The sequence below is a fragment of the Oenanthe melanoleuca genome, linkage group LGE22, assembly GCF_029582105.1.
Source record: "Oenanthe melanoleuca isolate GR-GAL-2019-014 linkage group LGE22, OMel1.0, whole genome shotgun sequence".
Taxonomy (NCBI): Eukaryota; Metazoa; Chordata; class Aves; order Passeriformes; family Muscicapidae; genus Oenanthe; species Oenanthe melanoleuca.
In genome coordinates this window covers 1,385,158-1,406,781 of record NC_079363.1, presented here as the reverse complement: position 1 = coordinate 1,406,781, position 21,624 = coordinate 1,385,158, and the positions used below count along the sequence as shown (strand labels likewise).

The following is a 21,624-nucleotide window of genomic DNA, read 5'->3' as shown; positions in this document are numbered from 1 at the left end:
AAACCCCTCCTGCTGCCCCCCAAAACTCCTATGGCTTCACCCCAAAACTCTTCTGGCTTCACCCCAAATCCCTCCTGCTGCCCCACAAAACCCCTCCTGCTGCACCCCAAAACCCCTCTGGCTTCACCCCAAAACCCCTCCTGCTGCCCCCAAAAACCCCTCCTGCTGCCCCCCAAAACTCCTATGGCTTCACCCCAAAACTCTTCTGGCTTCACCCCAAATCCCTCCAGCTGCACCCCAAATCCCCTCCTGCTGCACCCCAAATCCCTTCCAGTTGCACCCCAAAACTCCTCCTGCTGCACCCCCAAATCCCCCCTGGCTGTACCCCCAAATCTCCTCCTGCTGCACCCCCTGATCCAGCCCTGCACCCCCTCCCAGCCCCACCCTGCACCCCAGGATTGCTGGGTGAGCTCCCCAAATTCCAACCAGCAGAGGTAACTTTTGGTTTTTGGTTTTTTTTTTTTTTTCCTTTTTTTCACCACTCATCTCTAGCAAAAGAAGCGTCCACACTGCAGGATGGAGGCTGAACAATCAATAATTGATATTAATGATAAATATTGCAGGATACAACTGACCTTGCTTGGCTGGTTGAAGCCCTAGGTTTGGGATTTACAGTGACATGGATAACAAGCCATTCCCAGATTTATCCTCTCCCCTTTGGCGAGGTCCAGAGCAGCATTTTTGGATTTTGTTCTGTTTCAGTGTGCAAAAAAAAACCCAAAAAACAACCATGGCTGTATGGAAAAGAAAGTCAGAGTTGTTAAACAGACACACACAATTCATTCACCTGCTTGTTGGGGTTTTGTTTTGTGGTTTTAGTTACACTGGGGAATTTTTGGGGATTTGTTTTTGTTTCTACTGGCAGTTTATGGCAGATTTTCTCTGAACTGGGACTGGTGGTGGGCAGGAGCATCTCTAAGGTTTCTCTCCAAAAACAGGGTGCAGGACTCAGTGGAGTGCCTCGAATTTATGGCTTAACACACCTGTGGCCAGGTGAGTGGTGTCCCCTGGTTGTGGTTCCTCATGCATGGTCCCTGGTCATGCCATCATGCAAAATTCGCTTCTATTGAACGAGCACTTTTTGGTTTTTTTGTTGTTTTTGTTTTTTTTTTGGGGGGGGAATCAGCCTGAGCTGGCTCCAGGCTGAAGGTACCCGACTGCCCCATCTCCCAAACCAAGAAAAGCCCACGGAGAAAACAGAATGCAAATCATAAAATCTCAAATAAACTATGATAACTCAATGGGCTTAATGGCTGCTTTGTTTCTTTTTATTTTTTTTTTTTTTTGTTCTACTTGTTTTAACAATTTTTCAATTTTTTTTCCCTGGTTTTTTTTTTTTTTTTGGTTTATTTTTTTGCTGCTTAACTAAATGCAAATCTAATTTTGCATGAACAAACCCATTACCATTGTGACTTCTGGGTTTTCCTCCGAGAATAATCAACAAAATGGGAAAATAAAATCCATTTGGGGGCTGCTTTGGAAAATACATGAATCCCAGCAGCGGGTTTTGTTTCTCTGTGTGTGTGTGTGTGTGTGTTTATTTTGCTTGTTTGTCCTAAGTTGCATTGACTGATGTGGAACATGCAGTATCCACCTGCCCAAACAATAAAAAATCCATTTTTTTTTCACTTTTTTTTTGTGTTTAAATGTTTGTTTGCAGGGTCCTTTAACCAGGTGGAAGGTCACTGCTTTAGATGCAACGCTGTCACACAGGAAGCAGACTATGTTTGGTATAAGATCTTCAGGTAAGTGTCTCCACAGCTCTTCTGGATTGATATATTTCAGGAAAGTTTGTAAACAATCTTTTGTTTTTTTGTTTTTTTTTTGTTTTATTCGCTTGCAAATATTTTAATTCATACAATTCTACTATTTGTTTTTAATTACTCTGCGTGTGTGTGTGTGTGTGAAGGTGCGCGTGTCTCAACACTTGTGTTCCTGTCTCTGTCTCTTTCTTTCCCTCCTGCCCTCCTCCGCCCGCTGCTGTTTCTCCTTCTCGGGTTTGGTGACGCTGTCGTAGGAGGGCAGGGAGGCCGTGGAGGGCGTCCCCTCCTTCCTCTCCCTGTTGGCCGCCCCGTTCTCCAGTTTGGGGCCGGCAGCCCTGCGGCCCACGAAGCCGCGGCGCGCCAGGCGGGCGCGGTACGCCCTCTGGATCAGCACGGCCGACACCTCCTCCTGCTTGCGGCGCAGCGTGGTGGTGATGGGCTCGTAGGACACTTTGGAAGGGTTGGACGCCACGAACCGCTCCTCCATCTGCTGCCTGAGGATGTCCAGCTCGCCGCTGTCGCCCAGCACGCGCTTGGTGAAGGCGAAGAGGATGTCCAGGCAGTGGATCCTGTCGCCGCTCACCATGGGCAGGTCCATGGCGATGAGCTCGATGGTGTTGGGCTTGGGCACGCGCAGCGGGTGCTCCAGCGCGTCGGCGAAATCCGCCAGCTTGCTGTACTCGATGAACTGCGTGGCGTCGGGGTCGAACTTCTCCCAGATCTCGTAGAACGTCTCGAAGTCGTCCTCGCTCAGCGGGTCGGCGCTCTCCTCCGTGGCCACGCTGAAGTTCTCCAGGATGATGGCGATGTACATGTTGACCACGATCAGGAAGGAGATGATGATGTAGCTGACGAAGAAGAAGATCCCCACCGAGGGGTTGCCGCAGTCGCCCTTGAAGCCGCTGCCCGGGTGCTCCTTGTCCAGGTCGCAGTCGGGCGGCCGGTTGAGGATGGGCAGCAGCAGCCCGTCCCAGCCCGCCGACGTGGTGATCTGGAACAGGCAGATCATGCTGTTCCCGAACGTCTCGAAGTTGAACATGTCGTCGATGCCGGCCTCGTGCTTGACGTAGGCGAAGTTGGACATGCCGAAGATGGAGAAGATGAACATGACCAGGAAGAGCAGCAGGCCGATGTTGAACAGGGCGGGCAGGGACATCATCAGGGCGAAGAGCAGCGTGCGGATGCCCTTGGCGCCCTTGATCAGGCGCAGGATGCGGCCGATGCGCGCCAGGCGGATCACGCGGAACAGCGTGGGCGACACGAAATACTTCTCGATGATCTCGGCCAGGAACATCCCTGGGGGGAGAGAGGCAACAGTGGGACAGGGCAGGGGCAGGGGGGGCTGCCTGCTCTGACCTGGGGAAAGCCACAGTTGGGATTTTAGAGGGATTTTGGGACCCAGAAGTGATGTGTTCAGGCAGGTGAATCCTCCCAAGGAGCAGCTCTGATCTTTGTGACAGGGTCAGAACACGAGGCAAGGGCTGGAGCCGTGCCAGAGGAGGGAAATCAGGGAAAAGTTCTTCCCCCAGAGGCTTCCCCAAGGAAAGGCTGGAGCTGTGTCAGAAGAGAGAGATCAGGGAAAAGTTCTTCTCCCAGAGGGTTCCCCAGGGAAAGGCTGGAGCTGTGTCAGGGGAAGGAGATCAGGGAAAAGTTCTTCCCCAAGAGGGTTCAGGCACTGCCCAGACTCCCCAGGGAATGGCTGTGTCAGGGGAGGGATAGTTGGAACATCAAGGAGAAGTTCTTCTCCCAAAGGGTTCCCCCAGGAATTAATGTAGACACTACTAAAGGCTTCATGAGGTTGTGGTTTTTTTACAGATTAGATGCTAAAAGCCTCAAACCTGTTGGAGGAAACATGGATTTAACACTCAAACTGCAAACAAGTCGTGTGCTGTGTCAGGAAGCTCAGCAGGGCAATTTTCAGCAGCTACTGAGCATTAAAATATTCTGATGAAGTGAGTGAAAGACAGAGAGAGCAATTGTGAAGTGATTTACTCCACACAACTGGACAGGAATTTCAGAACAGAGGGAAGGGGAATCAGGCAAAATCCTTACACGGTCTCTTCCCAAAGCTCAAAGAGAACCTTGGAGTCCTGGGACCCACCATGGACAAGAACATGTTTATCTTAGGTTGCAATGCAGGATTGACCAAAAGTTTGTATTCTATCACCATCTGTTACAAACCAGCTGGGGCAGTGATTCTTATTCCATGGAAGAGATATCTCCTGTTAATGGTTCAGGTGTCAAAAACTAGCTGGGCAATCATCTTTATCTTCCCACAGCCCATCCTCCCTCCAGGAGATATCTCCTGTTAATGGCCAGTGAGTCCCAGGGCATGACTGATAAAATTCCATCATCCCACTGGGAGATGCTCCAGCCAGGGGAGGAGCCAAGCCTTTCCTACCCAGAGAAAAACTGAGATTTGGGACAGCAAGTTTCCATCTTCCCACTGGATTCCAGAGGAAAGCCAGACCTTTGCACATCATCCCTGCAGCTTCAGAGGAAACTGCACCTTCTCCAGGAGCACTGCTCCAGCTGAACCACATCTGCCACTGCAGGAGGATGCAGCCACCATTGAATGGGACTGTGCCAACACCCTGACTGACTGACGGGTGTCAGCTTGGATTCTGACTCTGGCAGGGCTGGGATTGTTCTGTGTAACACTGCATTTCTATTTTAATGTTCCTAGTAAAGAACTGTTATTCCTAATTCCCATCTCTTTGCCTGAGAGCCCCTTAATTTCAAAATTATAATAATAATTTAGAGGAAGGGGGTTTACATTCTCCATTTCAAAGAGAAGCTCCTGCCTTTATTGGCAGACACCTGTCCTTCAATCCAGGACAATGTTTGACTCTGCAAACACCAAACCAGGACAATGTTTTAACTCTGCAAACACCAAACCAGGACAATATTTAACTCCACAAACACTAAACCAGGACAGTATTTAACTCTCCAAACACCAATCCAGGACAATATTTAACTCTACAAACCAGGACAATGTTTGACTCCCCAAACACCAATCCAGGACAGTATTTAACCCCCAAACACTAAACCAGGACAGTATTTAACCCTCAAACACCAATCCAGGACAGTATTTAATCCCCCACACACCAATGCAGGACAGTATTTGACCCCACACCCCAATCCAGGACAGTATTTGACCCCCAAACACCAATCCAGGACAGTATTTAACTCTCCAAACACCAATCCAGGACAATATTTAACTCTACAAACCAGGACAATGTTTGACTCCCCAAACACCAATCCAGGACAGTATTTAACCCCCAAACACTAAACCAGGACAGTATTTAACCCTCAAACACCAATCCAGGACAGTATTTAACCCCACACACCAATCCAGGACAGTATTTGACCCCAAACACCAATCCAGGACAGTATTTAACCCCACACCCCAATCCAGGACAGTATTTGACCCCAAACACCAATCCAGGACAGTATTTAACCCCCAAACACCAATCCAGGACAGTATTTAACCCCCACACACCAATCCAGGACAGTATTTAACCCCACACACCAATCCAGGACAGTATTTAACCCCACACACCAATCCAGGACAGTATTTGACCCCAAACACCAATCCAGGACAGTATTTAACCCCACACCCCAATCCAGGACAGTATTTAACCCCAAACACCAATCCAGGACAGTATTTAACCCCAAACACCAATCCAGGACAGTATTTAACCCCACACACCAATCCAGGACAGTATTTAACCCCCACACACCAATCCAGGGCAGTATTTAACCCCACACACCAATCCAGGCCAGTATTTAACCCCAAACACCAATCCAGGACAGTATTTAACCCCACACACCAATCCAGGACAGTATTTAACCCCCACACACCAATCCAGGGCAGTATTTAACCCCACACACCAATCCAGGCCAGTATTTAACCCCACACCCCAATCCAGGACAGTATTTGACCCCACACACCAATGCAGGACAGTATTTAACCCCACACACCAATGCAGGCTGGCAGTGCCCCCCAGGCCCCCCAGGCCCCCCAGACTCACCCACGATGGACAGGATGACCACCACGAAGTCGAAGATGTTCCAGCCGATGGTGAAGTAGTAGTGGCGCAGGGCGAACATCTTGAGCACGCACTCGCAGGTGAAGAAGATGACGAAGACGAAGTTGATCCAGTAGAGGATGTCCTCCATCTGCTTGCTCTGCGTGTCCGTCTCCACCATCATGGTCACCATGTTGAGGCAGATGAGCATCATGATGACGATGTCGAAGGCTTGCTGCGTCACGAAGTCGAACACGGCGCCCTGCACGCGGTTCTGGGGACACAGGGACACCAGAGGGGTTGGGACACATGGGGATGGCTGGCTCTGGGAATGGCCTTAAAACTGGAATATCATTTATTGTATTGTAATGGATAAATGGAATAATTGTGTATTATTATAAAGAATATAATTTATTCTATGATACAATTCAATATATATCATATATATCTTATATATTATATTTTATATTTTATATAATATAAAAAATACTATATACTATATACTATATACCATATACTATATACTATATACTAAATTATATAGTATGTAGTATGTAGTATGTATTATATAGTATATAGTATATAGTATATAGTATATAGTATATACTATATACTATATACTATATACTATATAGTATAATTTTATATAATATATAATACGTAATATAATAATTTATAATATATAATTTATAATATAATTTATTATAATATAATTTATTTGATTGATTTATAAGATAATTTATTATATAATTTAATGATTTATAATATAAATTTATAATTAATAATATATTTTAATAAAATATAATAAATTCAATATAATTTTAATATAATTTTAACATAATTTTAACATAACATAACTAACATAACATAACATATATTTTTAATATATAATTTATGTATTAATATAAATATCAAGCTGGCCTTGGGCACTCTCAGGGATCCACACAGATTCTCTGGGCACCCTACCCAGGGTCTCAGCACCCTCACAGGTTTTTTTACCATTTCTCAACAAATTCTTTCACTGTTGGTGGAAAGAGGGGTGAGGATGGAGTTCTGTCAGTATTAAATAAACATTTAAAGGCAAACCCTGTCCACAAGCCAGTCTGGTTAGGGGAAAGGAGGAAAATTCCATTAATTATATCCCAAAGTGTTACTACACTGCTCCTGGCAGCACAGCTTCCTCTTAATGACATTTATATTTATATTTATATTTATATTTATATTTATATTTATATTTATATTTATATTTATATTTATATTTATATTTATATTTATATTATTTATATTTAATTATTTTTATCCCAACGTGCTACCACACTCCTAACAGCACAGCTTCCTCTTAATTATACTTATATTTTTCCTCTTAATTATATTTATACCTAATTATTTGTATCCCAATGTGGTACTACACCCCTCCTAGCAGCACAACTTCCCCTTTGCTATATTTATATTTACATATTTATATTTACATATTTATATTTATATTTATATTTATATTTATATTTATATTTAATTATTTATATGCCAATGTGCTACCACACTCCTCCTAGCAGCACAACTTCCTCCTTGTTTTATTTATATTTATGTCATTATTTATACCTCAATGTGCTACTACACCTCTCCAAGCAGCACAACTTCCTCTTTCTTTTATATTTATATTTATATTTAATTTCTTTTATATTTATTTTATTGTATTTATTTTGTGTTTATATGCCATTATTTATACCCCAACATGCTACTTCTCCCCTCCTAGCAGTACAGCTTCCTCTTTTGTTCTATTTCTATTTCTATTTCTATTTCTATTTCTATTTCTATTTCTATTTCTATTTCTATTTCTATTTCTATTTCTATGCCATTATTTCCACCCCTCCTAGCAGCACAACTCCCTCTTTGTTTTATATATTTATATTTATATATTATATATTTATATGCCATTATTTATACCCCAATATGCTACCACACCCCTCCTTGCATCCTCCTATATATTTATATATTTATATATTTATATATTTATATATATATATTTATATATTTATATATATATATATATAAAATATATAAATATACATTATGTATTTATATTTATATGTTTATATTTATTTTTATTTTTTTATTTTCGTATTTCAAAATATATCCAGGGTGCTGTGGAGTCCAACAGGAGCCAGAACAAGGGATGTTTTTGGACAAAGGTCCTTTGAAATCTACTCAAGTTTTCCCCTCCCAGTACTCACCAGAGGTCGGGGAATGGGTTTTTGAGGCTTCTTTGAGCCCAGTTTTTTCATGGCATTGTAATACTTCTTTTGTTCTTCTGTCATGAAAATATCTTGACCTCCAAAGTAAAGGGGCAAAAAGAAAAACTGGTTAAAACCCAAAAGCAGAAGGGGAAGGAGCAAAGCCCAGCCCAGGCAGGTGAGAGGCTGGTGGCAGAAATAATTCTCACCAATTCCCACTGATCTCCCTTTAAAAATGACTTTTTTGCCATAAATGAGGTTTTATTGCACTGCCTCCTTCCCCACCCCTCTCTCCCCTCTCTGGGAATTTACAAGAGCAAATCCTCAGCTTGACTGAGAGGAAAAGCAAAATATGAGACAGAGGGAGAGGCAAGAGAACATCTTGCTTCCAGTCTAGATTTTAGAAAAGGCATAAAAAAAAACCAAAATGCATGAAAATGGAGTCTAGGGAAAATATTTAATGTTTATCCAATGTATATTTTAGTCAAGGCATGAAAAATCCCAAAATGCATGAAAATATTTAATGTTTATCCAGTCTAGATTTTAGTCAAGGGATAAAAAACCCCAAAATGCATGAAAATGTGGAAAAGAGAAAATATTTAATGTTTATCTAGTCTAGATTTTAGTCAAGGCATTAAAAAAAAACAAAATGCATGAAAATATTTAATGTTTATCCAATCTATACTTTAGTCAAGGCATAGAAAAATCCCAAACTGCATGAAAATGTAGAATAGAGAAAATATTTAATATTTATCCAATGTATATTTTAGTCAAGGCATAAAAAAACCCCAAACTGCATGAAAATGTAGAATAGAGAAAATATTTAATGTTTATCCAATCTATATTTTAGTCAAGGGATAAAAAAACCCTAAAATGCAAGAAAATGGAGTCTAAGGAAAATATTTAATGTTTATCCAATCTATATTTGAGTCAAGGCATAAAAAAAACCAAAAATGCATGAAAATATTTAATGCTTATCCAATCTGTATTTTAGTCAAGGCATTAAAAAAACCCCAAAATGCATCAAAATGCAGAATAGGGAAAACATTTAATGTTTATCCAGTCTAGATTTTAGTCAAGGGATAAAAAACCCAAAATGGATGAAAATGTAGAATAGGGAAAATATTTAATGTTCATCCAATCTGTATTTTAGTCAAGGCATAAAAAAACCAAAATGCATGAAAATATTTAATGTTTATCCAGTCTAGATTTTAGTCAAGGCACTAAAAAACCCAAAATGCATGAAAATATTTAATGTTTCTCCAATCTATACTTTAGTCAAGGCATTAAAAAAATCCCAAACTGCATGAAAATGCAGAATAGGGAAATATTTGACCTGGCTGCAGTTTAAGCCAAGCCTGTTGAAATTCCTGTGAGGTTTTGTGCCCCCAGGTGGTTTTTATTCTGCAGAGCAGCCTGAAGGAGCAGCAGCCACAGATCACTTATCTTTTTCTTTTGTTGATTGAAGTTGTCGATGATGACACCAATGAACAAGTTCAGGGTGAAAAAGGAGCCGAAGATGATGAAGATAACAAAATAAATGTACATGTAAATGTTGTCCTCGTACTTGGGTTGCTCTTCTTGCTGGAGGGGAGAGAAAAACAGCAATAAATGACATTTCAAAGGCATCAAAAATACAGGTAAAATGAGTTTATGAGATTGGTTGTGTTTCTAAATTATTCCTTTTGAAGATACAGGACCAAAAAAATTTAAAAAACAACATTTTTACACTTTCCTGGCACAGTTGTTTCAAACCTGCATTCAGTGCAGAACAAGAAAATAAAAATATAAATAACATTTAAATTTAAATTTTATGTTTCATGTAAAACCAAGTGAATAGAATTGGGAAAAAAAAATCAAGAGTAAAAAGGAAGTTCTGGTATTTGCATGTGAAGTGCCTGAGGAACAAACTCCAGCCCAGACAGAATCCCACAGTTGGGTTCACACTAATGCTCAGACTTCCATACAGACATAAAATTCAAAATTCTTCTGGCTAATTCCTTCCCATAATTTATTCTATTTATTAAATCTATTCATTGTATTCTTTCCTTCACTGTGTTTCCACACCAGTTAAGACAGAACAAAAATAAAACAAAAACAAAAACAAAAAAACCCAACCAGAATAATCTGCTTTTTTTTGGCATTTTCTTCAGCATCTTTTAACTCATCAAATGAAACAATCCCAGCATGAAATACTTGTTACAAACACATTTTTACTCTTGATTTTACCAAAGTAAAAGAGCAGAAATAAGGGCAGGGAGTTTGTGGTTTTGCACTTTACCTTTCTGGAATCTACAGCTGCATACATGATGTCCATCCAGCCCTTGAATGTAGCCTGGCAAAAAAACCACAGAGACAGAATTCACCCAAAATACAGAAATAACAGAATTGTGCCAAGGCACTCCTGATAGCCCTGTGTAATGAACTTTAATATTATTTAGATGTTTATCTTTTAATTTAATCTAAATTACAGAAATCCAGCTCATGGGAACCTCAGGAGGTTCAACCAGGCCAAGGGGAAAGTGGACAGACCTTGCTGTGCTGGGAGAGGAAAGGTTAGGAAAGAGAAGAAATAAAAAATGGCAAATTCATTCCAAACTCAAATGGCAAATTCATTCCAAACTCAAATGGCAAATTCATTCCAAACCCAAATGGCAAATTCATTCCAGCCCCAAATGCCAAATTCATTCCTGACGCAAATGCCAATTTTATTCCTGTTCCAAATGGCAAATTTATTCCAAACCCAAATGCCAAATTTATTCCAGGCCCAAATGCCAAATTCATTCTAGTCCCAAATGCCCAATTCATTCTAAACCCAAATGCCAAATTCATTCCAAACTCAAATGAAAATTTATTCTGGACCCAAATCCCAAACTCATTCCTGCCCCAAATGCCAAATTCACTCCAAACCGAAATGGAAATTTTTTCTGGACCCAAATGCCAAATTCACTCCAGTCCCAAATGCTAAATGCATTCCAAACCCAAATCCCAAATTCACTCCAGCCCCAAATTCCCAGTTCCAAATCCTTCACCACGTGATATCACACATCTCTATTCCAACCACACACCAACCATTCTATCACTCAATTCTGGAATTTTTCTCCCAAAGTTTCCTCGAGGAGAAATCCCAAAACTCCCAGCACAAAAAACTGGAGAATTTTCCATCTCCCACCCCCAGAGCTGCAAGAAACCCAAACTTACAACTTGCAGGAGAGCCAGGTATCCTGCCCCAACGTTGTCAAAGTTAATTTTCACGTTCTTCCAGCGGATCTCGGTGGAGTTGGGAGGCATCAGAGCTTCGCAGTCGGTCTTGTTGTTAACAACATCTATCTCAAAGCGATGCTCAGCTGTTTCATTAAAGCAGTAATGATATTTCCCGGCAAACAGGTTAACCCCCATAATGCTGAAAATCAGCCAGAAGATAAGGCAGACCAACAAGACATTCATAATGGAAGGGATAGCCCCAACCAAGGCGTTGACAACCACCTGTGTTGGAAGGGGTGGGAAAAAGTTTCAGTATAAAACACGAGGCAGGAGACAGCGAGCATCAGTACAGCTGTTTTTGGGGGGAACAGGGGAGCAGGCCACTCAATTCCTTCCAATTCTGCCTCAAAGCCACCTGGGCAAGCTCTGCTTTCAAAGGAAAACAGGCTCACGTTGGCTTTACACACTTTGGATTGTTGGTTTTTCAATAAAATCATTTTTTAGTGGAATTTTCATTGTCCTAAAGGAGAGGGGTCAAAGTCTGTTCTTGAATACAACAATTTTTAATGTAATTTTAACTCCCAAAAGGAGAGGGGCTCAGAGTCTGCTCTTGAATATAACAATTTTTAATGTAGTTTTAATTGCCCAAAAGGAGAGGGGCTCAGAGTCTGCTCTTCAATATAACAATTTTTATTGTAATTTTAATTCTCAAAAGGAGAGGGGCTCAGAGTCTGTTGGTTCTTCAATATAACAATTTTTAATGCCATTTTAGTTGTCCAAAAGGAGAGGGGTTCAGAGTCTGTTCTTCAATAAAGCAATTCTTTAATGTAATTTTAATTGAACAAAAGGAGAGGGGGCTCAGACTGTTTGTTCTTCATTATAACAACTTTTTAATGTCATTTTAATTGCCTAAAAAGAGAGAGGCTCAGATTCTGTTCTTCAATATAACAATTTTTAACGTAGTTTTAATTGCCCAAAAGGAGAGGGGCTCAGTCTGTTGGTTCTTCAATATAACAATTTTTTAACGTCATTTTAGCTGTCCAGAAGGAGAGGGGCTCAGACTTTGTTCTTCAGTATAACAATATTTTAATGTAATTTTAATTCCCAAAAGGAGAGGAGTCTCAGACTATTTGTTCTTCAGTATAAAAATATTTTAATGTCATTTTAATTGCCCAAAGGGAGAGGGGCTCAGACTCTCTGTAACAAAGAGGCTCCTGGATGGAATTTTCCCAGGTGTGAATTTTGGGAGGTTTTTGGGAGGTTTTGGAGGCAGTGGCCCCTCCAGCCATTCCCCACATTCAAACAGGGCTGTTTTCTCAGGGCTGGGTCCTGCTCCCAGCAGGGGCCCCACAGAGGGTCAGGACCCAGCCCAGCATCACTGAGGTCACACCAAGATCATCCTGAGCAAGGCCAGTCCCTGGGCATGCAGGGCCACCACAGGCACCACACAAAAGCCACATTCCCTCCCCAGAAGGGCACAAACACCTCAGGGTTTTGTCACAGATCATCTCTTCAGAATTCCAGAATTTGTCCCTGAGCATCCCTGGCCAGCACATGAGCAAATGGAAACTTTTATAGATATGAAATCTTGAAAATTAATATATTTTATAAAATCTTTTATCATCATCTTCTATTTGAGATTCCTTTAATAGATGAAAATAATCTAAATTATTGTTACCTCCCTTTTGTCTTAGTTTTGATAGCTCAACCACACAGAGATCTGGGAGCCCCAGGGGTGGCACAGGAGCCACAGCTTGTCCTGGTCCCTTCAACACACATGGCCTGTGGCCACCACAGCAGCTGGGGGGCTTGTGGCCAAGGAAAATTAAAAATTGAAAATTGAAGAAGGCAAATTGAAGATTGCAGTGATGCAGAGAGAGAATTTTCTAAATGATGTCAGGAATTCACCCCCACACCTGCAGGGCCCAGGTGAGAGCCCCACCTGCACTTTGCTCTCTCTCCCTTCATCCCAAAAGCTGCTGGACATCAGCATCACACCAGCAGGACTTCTTAGGGCCACACCCTGCTAGGAATACATTGATTTATTCCATTAAAAAAAATATAACACATCGATTTATTACAGCTCATATAAAGTAAAAAAAAAAAAAAAAAAAAATCCTGAAATATAACACATTGATTTATTCCAGCTACCAAATAAAGTTTAAAAATACTCTGAAATATAACACACTGATTTATTCCAGCTCATATAAAGAAAAAAAAACAAAAATCCTGAAATATAACACATTGATTTATTCCAGCTACCAAATAAAGTTAAAACAAATCCTGATATCCTCGTGAAATATGATAATTTATGGTTCATTAAATCCCCCAGCAGGAGGAAAAGGGGGAATGTGGCTTTTGTGTGCAGACTCCCAGAACACATGCACATCTCACAGCATCCAACTCCCTGACCCAGCTCAGAGCAGAGCAAGCTCCTGCAAATGCAGATTGCCATGGAGGAGAGAAAAGCAAAGAACTCCACTTTGTCTCCTTTGCAAAGGAATTTCACATCTCTGGTCCCTGGCTCAGAGGAATTGGTTCTTGCTCCTCCAGTCAAAATGAAGGAGAAATAATTTGGTCTAGGAAGTTGACAGGGCTAAATATCAATTTTCACGTGGTGAAAATCCCCCATTTTAAGCATGAGAATTTCCTGATTCTAAATCAGAAATCTCCTCCCCAGCAGGGCTTAAAAACAGATTTTATTTACTCCAGGTTTAGTGCCATGGCTTAAAAACAACTTTCAGTTTCTCCAGGTTTAGAGCCATGGCTGAAAAACAGATTTTAGTTTCTCCAGGTTTAGTGCCATGATTTAAAACCAGCTTTTATTTACTCCAGGTTTAGTGCCATGGTTTAAAACCAGATTTTAGTTTTTCCAGGTTAAGTTCTAGGCCTGTTCTTTATGATCCAACTCCTGGGTGGGACCCAAACCCAGCCCAGCAAAACCCAGCATTTGTGAGAATGGAAATTTTTCTCCCTTTGTGCCTCTGCTGTGGGTTCAAGTTTAGAATTTAATGGCACAAAGAAATAACAGGAGAAGGTTTTAGAGCAGGAACACCTCCCCTGGATCTGGAGCTCGTGGATTTTATTCCTTCCCAGGGAATTTGAGGTCACTGCTCCTCCTGGGCTGATTTTGGGCTCAGTTTACAGCAAATCCAAAGATCAGGAGCATCCAGGGGGAATTGCTCCAGTCAGACCCTGAAGTAAAACTGTGACTATTCCCTCTTCTTATAATTTAAAATACATGATTTCTCTCTTGCAGCATCTCTGGTTATCTAACTGGGATTTAGAACAAAACTTCACATTCTTGTTCTAAGAGCACCTGGAAAATCCATTCATACCCAATACTTTCATTTCTTTACTAGACAATTTATTTTTTTTTTTGCATGTTCTTAGGAGACTATTTCAATCCCAAATGGGGGGGAAAAAAGCACCAAAATGACAGAATATCAGTGGCACAGCAATAATTGAAATTGCCTGCAGTAATTGAAACACCCAAGGCAGGGGTGCCAGGGCCAATTCAAGGAAAGCTCGTTCAGTTCAATGCTTTGCTTGTGCTTTGTTCTGGTTCCACAGCGACAGGACAGGGACCAAAACAGCATGGAAAAAGGGAAGGGGACAGAAAGGAAAAGCTTCACTACCAGACAAGGCTGCCAGTCACCACCAGACTGGACTGAGAACAACAAGGTGCAACAAGAGGAATGAAACCAAAGTTTTCAAAGAGCTCAGCTCCCCCCAGACCCTTCCTGCAGTGACCCACGAGAGGCAGCAGCTTTTTCCTTCTTTTTTTTTTTTTAAAAAACCCCCTCAGACAGAATCTTTCAATCCAATTCCACCAACAGCCAACACCTGGAGAGAGACCCCTGAGGTGGTTCCAATTCTGCTTCTTTGCACCTGGTGATTCTCCCTAGATCAAAAAACAAAACAAAACAGAACAGAACCAAAAAAAACAAAACAAAACAAAACAAAAAATAAAAAGTTCCAGCTGAGAAGCCCCTCGGATGCTCGAGGTCAAAGCCAGGCCAAATGAGAACAGCCAAGTGTCATTGGAATGGGCCAGTAATTAATGTAATGAGGCAGCTTAATGCATCTCCCTTGCTTAGAGGGGAGGGTGCAGCGTGGGCAGGGTGAGGCTACATCCAGAGAGAGGTGATCAAGTCAGCAGCTGCATCATGATTCTGTTTGGAATTTTCTTTCCACCACTTTTGATCAGTTCTAGCATGCTTTTTTTTTTTTTTTTTTTTCTTTTTAATCGTTAAAAAAAAAAAAAAAAAAAAAAAACCAAAAAACGAAACGAAAAAACCGCTCCACGGGCATGCAGAAGGATCAGCTGCTCATGGCATCTTACCCTCATCCCCTCAAATCGGGACAACGCTCTTAAAGGCCTCAAGGCTCTTAGTGTCCTAAGGGATTTTATGGCACCTAGTTCCGAGTAGCCCAGGGCATTAGCTATAAGGCTGACTAAAGAGACCTACACAGAAAATAGAAAAAAAATAGAAAAAAGAACCACAGAAAAAAAAAAAAAAGGAAGAAAGAAAATAACAAGAAGGAAAAAAAAAAATAACAAGAAGAAAAAAAATAACAAGAAGAAGAAAAAATTTAAAAATAACAGAAGAAAAGAAATGAAGAAAAAAAAAAAAGAAAAAAAGAAAGAAAAAAAAAATGTTCCAGACTGTTAGATTGGATCCCCTAACCCTGATTGCCCAGCCCAGGAGCCAACCTGGGCCGCCCCAAATACCGAAGCCATGACACCAGCTGCCTACTTCACTTGTCTGAACCGACCTGGAAGGAAATAATGCAATTGAGAAAAGAACAGAGGGGAGAGATCAGTGAGAGAGAGAGAGAGAGAGAGAGAGAAAGGCAGAGACACACACGGAGAGAGAGGGGCTGTGGAAGGAAGAGCCCAAACAAAAACCTTACCCTGGCCCTTTACCCGGCGCGATCCCGGCGGCCGCCGTGAAATCTAAGCCAGAAATGTTAAAGGGACCTATGGGAAAGAATACAGAGAAATCCACAGGCTGCACAGCTCTGCTCTGCTAGGCTGGGACTGAGGCAGGTCCACATCCAGCTGTGGGGCGGCTCTCCCTGCCTGGCACATCTGGATGTTCCTGCCTGGCACACCTGGACTTCCCTGCCTGGCACATCTGGATTTCCCTGCCTGGCACATCTGCATGTTCCTGCCTGGCACACCTGGACTTCCCTGCCTGGCACACCTGGATTTCCCTGCCTGGCACATCTGGATGTCCCTGCCTGGCACATCTGGATTTCCCTGCCTGGCACATCTGGATGTCCCTGCCTGGCACACCTGGATTTCCCTGCCTGGCACACCTGGATGTCCCTGCCTGGCACATCTGGATGTCCCTGCCTGGCACATCTGCATGTTCCTGCCTGGCACATCTGGATTTCCCTGCCTGGCACATCTGGATTTCCCTGCCTGGCACATCTGGATTTCCCCTGCCTGGCACACCTGGATGTCCCTGTCTGGCACATCTGCATGTTCCTGCCTGGCACGGCTGGATTTCCCTGACTGGCACATCTGGATGTCCCTGCCTGGCACACCTGGATGTCCCTGCCTGGCACATCTGGATGTTCCTGCCTGGCACACCTGGATTTCCCCTGCCTGGCACACCTGGATGTCCCTGCCTGGCACATCTGGATGTCCCTGCCTGGCACATCTGGATTTCCCTGCCTGGCTGTGTTGGGTTATGTGGCCAGCAATGTGGATCCTGTCACCATTCTGGCACATACCACCTGCTAATGGGCCATCTGTTAAACCAGCTGGGGCAATCACCTTTATCTCTTCTATGATCCACCCTCCCTCCAGGAGATATCTCCTGCTAATGGGCCAGGTGTTAAAAACCAGCTGGGCAATCATCTTTATCTTTCCCACAGCCCATCCTCCCTCCAGGAGATATCTCCTGTTAATGGCCAGTGAGTCCCAGGGCATGACTGATAAAATTCCATCATCCCATGGGAGATGCTCCAGCCAGGGGAGGAGCCAAGCCTTTCCTACCCAGATAAAAACTGAGATTTGGGACAGCAAATTTCCATCTTCCCACTGGATTCCAGAGGAAAGCCAGACCTTTGCACATCATCCTTGGACCTTCAGAGGAAACTGCACCTTCTCCAGGAGCACTGCTCCAGCTGAACCACATCTGCCACTGCAGGAGGATGCAGCCACCATTGAATGGGACTGTGCCAACACCCTGACTGACTGACGGGTGTCAGCTTGGATTCTGACTCTGGCAGGGCTGGGATTGTTCTGTGTAATACTGCATTTCTATTTTAATGTTCCTAGTAAAGAACTGTTATTCCTAATTCCCATCTCTTTGCCTGAGAGCCCCTTAATTTCAAAATCATAATAATTTAGAGGGAGGGAGTTTCCATTCTCCATTTCAAAGAGCAGCTCCTGCCTTTACTGGCAGACACCTGTCCTCCAAAGCAGGACACTGGCACATCTGGCTTTTCTTGCCTGGCACATCGGGATTGATTTTCCTGCCTGGTACATCTGGACTCTCCTGCCTGTTCCAGCTGTGGCGCTCGGGGCTGATCCTGTTTTACAGCTGCTCAGGTTTTTGGGCTGAATTGCGTCACTTCACAAAGGCGTCCTCACCATGAAGACTAGCAGCCCAGTACAGACCAGTATAACCCAGTACTGCCCAGTATCACCCAGCACACCCCAGTATAACCCAATATAACCCAGCACACCCCAGTATAACCCATTATAACCCAGCACACCCCAGTATAACCCAGTACAGCCCAGCACACCCCAGTATAACCCAGTATAACCCATTACAGCCCAGCACACCCCAGTATAACCCAGTATAACCCAATATAGCCCAGTATAACCCAGTATAACCCAGCACACTCCAGTACAGCCCAGTATAACCCAGCACACCCCAGTATAATCCAGCACACCCAGTACAGCCCAGTATAACCCAGTATAACCAAGTACAGCCCAGTATAACCCAGTATAATCCAGCACACCCCAGTACACCCCAGTATAACCCAGCACACCCCAGTATAACCCAGTATAACCCAATATAGCCCAGTATCACCCAGTATAATCTAGCACACCCCAGTACAGCCCAGTATAACCCAGCACACCCCAGTATAACCCAGTACAGCCCAGTATAACCCAGTATAACCCAGCACCCCGCAGTACAGCCCAGTATAACCCAGCACACCCCAATATAACCCAGTACAGCCCAGTATAACCATTATAACCCAGCACCCCCAGTACAGCCCAGTACACCCCAGTATAACCCAGTACAGCCCAGTATAACCCAGCACACCCCAGTATAACCCATTATAACCCAGCACATCCCAGTATAGCCCAGTACACCCCAGTATAACCCAGCACAGCTCCTGTGCACAGCAGGGGATTTGGAATGAGACGATTTTAACTCAATCCATTCCACAATTCTACATTTTTTCCCCAAAATTGGGTGGCCACAATAGATGCCACACGGAGCTTTGCTGTTTCCATCCCATTTTAAAATTTGACATTTTCAAAAAACCTAATTTGAACCATGCCAGGGGTGTCCCAAAGCTTCCACAAAATCCCAAAGGTTCCACCAGAACCTTTGGGAGGCAAAACCAGCTCAGTCAGGCCAAGGCTGAGCCCTAAATCTAAATAAAATTAAATAAAATTAAATAAAATTAAATAAAATTAAATAAAATTAAATAAAATTAAATAAATGAATATGATAAATAAAATAAATATAATTAAATGTAAATTAATTATGTTTTATAATAATATGTATAGTAATATATTTAATATAATTAAATATATTTAAATAAATATAATACACACATATCTAATATAAAAATGGAAATTAATATAAATTAAATATAATTAAATGTAATTTAAATAGAAATAAATATAATATAATTAAATATAAAGATAATGAAATATACTATCATATATTTAAATAAATAGAAATACAATAAACATAAAAATAAAAATAAAAATAAACAGAATAATATAAAGTAAATATAAATAAATAGAATAAATGTAATTAAATATAAATATAATTAAATAAAATTAAATACAAAAATCCAACGGGTTTGGAGATGTGATATAAATAAATAAAACATAATCCTTGTTTTTAGAGCTTCCTCCCCTCAGGACACCAAACCAAGAGAGAAAAAATTCTTTGAGCTTTTTGGGAGCTTTGAGGCTTTTTCCCTGAGGAAATTCCAACAGGAGGCACAGCAGGCAGCGAGGTCGGGCAAAGGGAATCCCAGATTGACTGAAAAGCAAAATCCTTCATTATTATCACCCAGGAAAATCTTCACAAACACACCCAGGAATCTTTGGGGATGGAAAGGAGGAGGGGGGTTGGAAAATGTTTTAGCAAAACCTGCAAAATAACATCCAAGAGGTTGTTAGGATGGAAAGGCTCCTTCCCCTAACAGGAAATTTGGGTTAAAAATGTGATTCAACACACACAGGACACAAAACATTGCTGAGGATTTGCTGAGGCATCTCAAAAACACATTTCAGATTTTTTTTTGTCCCCCCTATGAAAAATTCTATTTTCAGCAGAGCAAAAGAAAGCTGAAAAATCTTCCTTGCTCCCTGCAGGGGCAGAAACCCCATAGAAAAAAACCCAAATTTTTTTATCCTTGATTTGTGAATTCACAGATATCTGGGATTGTTAAATCTCTGATACAAGTCAGGATGTGAGGAGGAAAAATTGGATTTTTCAACAGAAATAAGGAGCAGTGGTTCCATACATGGAAATCCTAAAAATTCTATTTTCAGCAGAGCAAAAAAAGCTGGAAAATCCTCCTTGGTCCCTGCAGGGGCAGAAATCCCACAGAAAAACCCCAAATTGTTTTATCCTTGATTTGGGAATTCACAGACATCTGGGATTGTTAAATCTGGAAAAATTGGATTTTACAGCAGAAATAAGGAGCAGTGGCTCCACACATGGAAATTCTCCTAAAAATTCTATTTTCAGCAGAGGAAAAGAAAGCTGGAAAAATTCTGCAAGGCAGAAATTCCACAGAAAAAAAACCCAAATTTTTTTATCCTTGATTTGTGAATTCACAGATATCTGGGATTGTTAAATTTCTGATACAAGTCAGGATGTGAGGAGGAAAAATTGGATTTCCCAAAGTGATACCAAGAAAAATCAGGAATTCCTCCTAAAGCCCTGGGAATTGCAAATCCTTCCTGCCTGGGAAATTCCTGATTTTTACTCCACTCCCAGATAATGGGAAGAAAATTAAAACTTGTATCAGATCTGCCCCATTAAACTGCATTTAATTCAAAACAAATTTTGGAAATTTGTAGTTTATTTTCAGGCAGAGACAAGGTCACTGTCAGAAAATAAAACTTTTAACTTGGTTGTGTCCAAGGAAAGTTGTTGAGGGGGATCACAGAGGATTTAAAAAAAAATTAAAATTTTTAATTTTCCTGCAGGAAACACAAGAGTTTGAGTCACTTCTGCCCCTGAATTCCAAGCTCAGCTCCTTCCACCTACTCAGGAATATTTCCAGAGTGAGAAAGGAGCTGAGCAGAACTGAATCACACACAGAGTGTTCCAAAGGAGAAGCCTGGAAAATTTGGGAATTTTTTTTTTTTTTTTTTAACATCCTTGCTCTTGGGGCCACTGAATCCCAGATGGATGTGATAAAACCATTTAAAAGAATCCAAAGGGATTTTAAAATTTTCCTGGTTCTGAATTTTCCTGCCATTTTCTACCACTATGGACAGCATCATAATAATCAAATATCAAAATAATTCCATTTATTTTCAATTTCCTGTGCTTCAGAGCCAAATTTATTGCTGAAACTTCCCTCTGCTGCCTTTTTTTTTCTTCTAATTCTACAATTTAATCTCCTTTTTTTTTTAATTTCTCAGATTTATCCTCCCTCCCAAGGTGTTCTGCAGGGGAATTCCAGGGTGGATCTGTCCCTCACTCTCTGAGATTTTTAGGAAATTCTTCTAAAAATTCTATTTTCAGCAGAGCAAAAGAAAACTGGAAAATCCTCCTTGGTCCCTGCAGGGGCAGAAATCCCAAAGGATTTTATCCTTGATTTGGGAATTCACAGATATCTGGGATTGTTAAATCAGGAAAAATTGGATTTCCCAACAAAAATAAGTAACAGAGAGGATATACACATGGAAATTCTCCTAAAAATTCTCTTTTTGGTCCCTGCAGGGGCAGAAATGCCACAGAAAAACCCCAAAAAGATTTTTTTATCCTTGATTTGGGAATTCCCAGATATGTGGGATGGTTACAAACTGGATTTCCCAAGAGAAAGAAGCAGAGAGGATACACACACAGAAATTCTCCTAAAAATTCTATTTTTGGTCCCTGCAGGGGCAAAAATGCCACAGAAAAACCCCAAAGGGTTTTATCCTTGATTTGAGTTTTATCCTTG

The 21,624-nt window shown here is 41.6% G+C and overlaps 1 protein-coding gene and 1 long non-coding RNA gene across 3 annotated transcripts in view; one reads left to right on the top strand and one right to left on the bottom strand.

Annotated features, from left to right (window-relative positions):
• Positions 1 to 1,327: 1,327 nt before the first annotated feature.
• SCN8A (sodium voltage-gated channel alpha subunit 8) overlaps positions 1,328 to 21,624 on the bottom strand; it is an 86,752-nt gene continuing 66,455 nt past the window's right edge. For both annotated transcript variants that reach the window (XM_056514928.1, XM_056514927.1), the window contains 7 exons: positions 15,575 to 15,697; positions 11,227 to 11,511; positions 10,307 to 10,360; positions 9,472 to 9,609; positions 8,026 to 8,130; positions 5,798 to 6,068; positions 1,328 to 3,059 (listed from right to left, as the gene is read on the bottom strand). In XM_056514928.1, coding sequence (XP_056370903.1) covers positions 1,921 to 3,059; positions 5,798 to 6,068; positions 8,026 to 8,130; positions 9,472 to 9,609; positions 10,307 to 10,360; positions 11,227 to 11,511; positions 15,575 to 15,697 — 2,115 coding nt within the window. In that variant the 3' untranslated portion in view covers positions 1,328 to 1,920. The remainder of the gene's footprint in view (positions 3,060 to 5,797; positions 6,069 to 8,025; positions 8,131 to 9,471; positions 9,610 to 10,306; positions 10,361 to 11,226; positions 11,512 to 15,574; positions 15,698 to 21,624) is intronic.
• Positions 19,788 to 21,262, top strand: LOC130265754 (uncharacterized). Its single transcript, XR_008842670.1, has 2 exons — positions 19,788 to 19,956; positions 20,154 to 21,262. It is a non-coding gene; the product is annotated as an uncharacterized LOC130265754 (long non-coding RNA).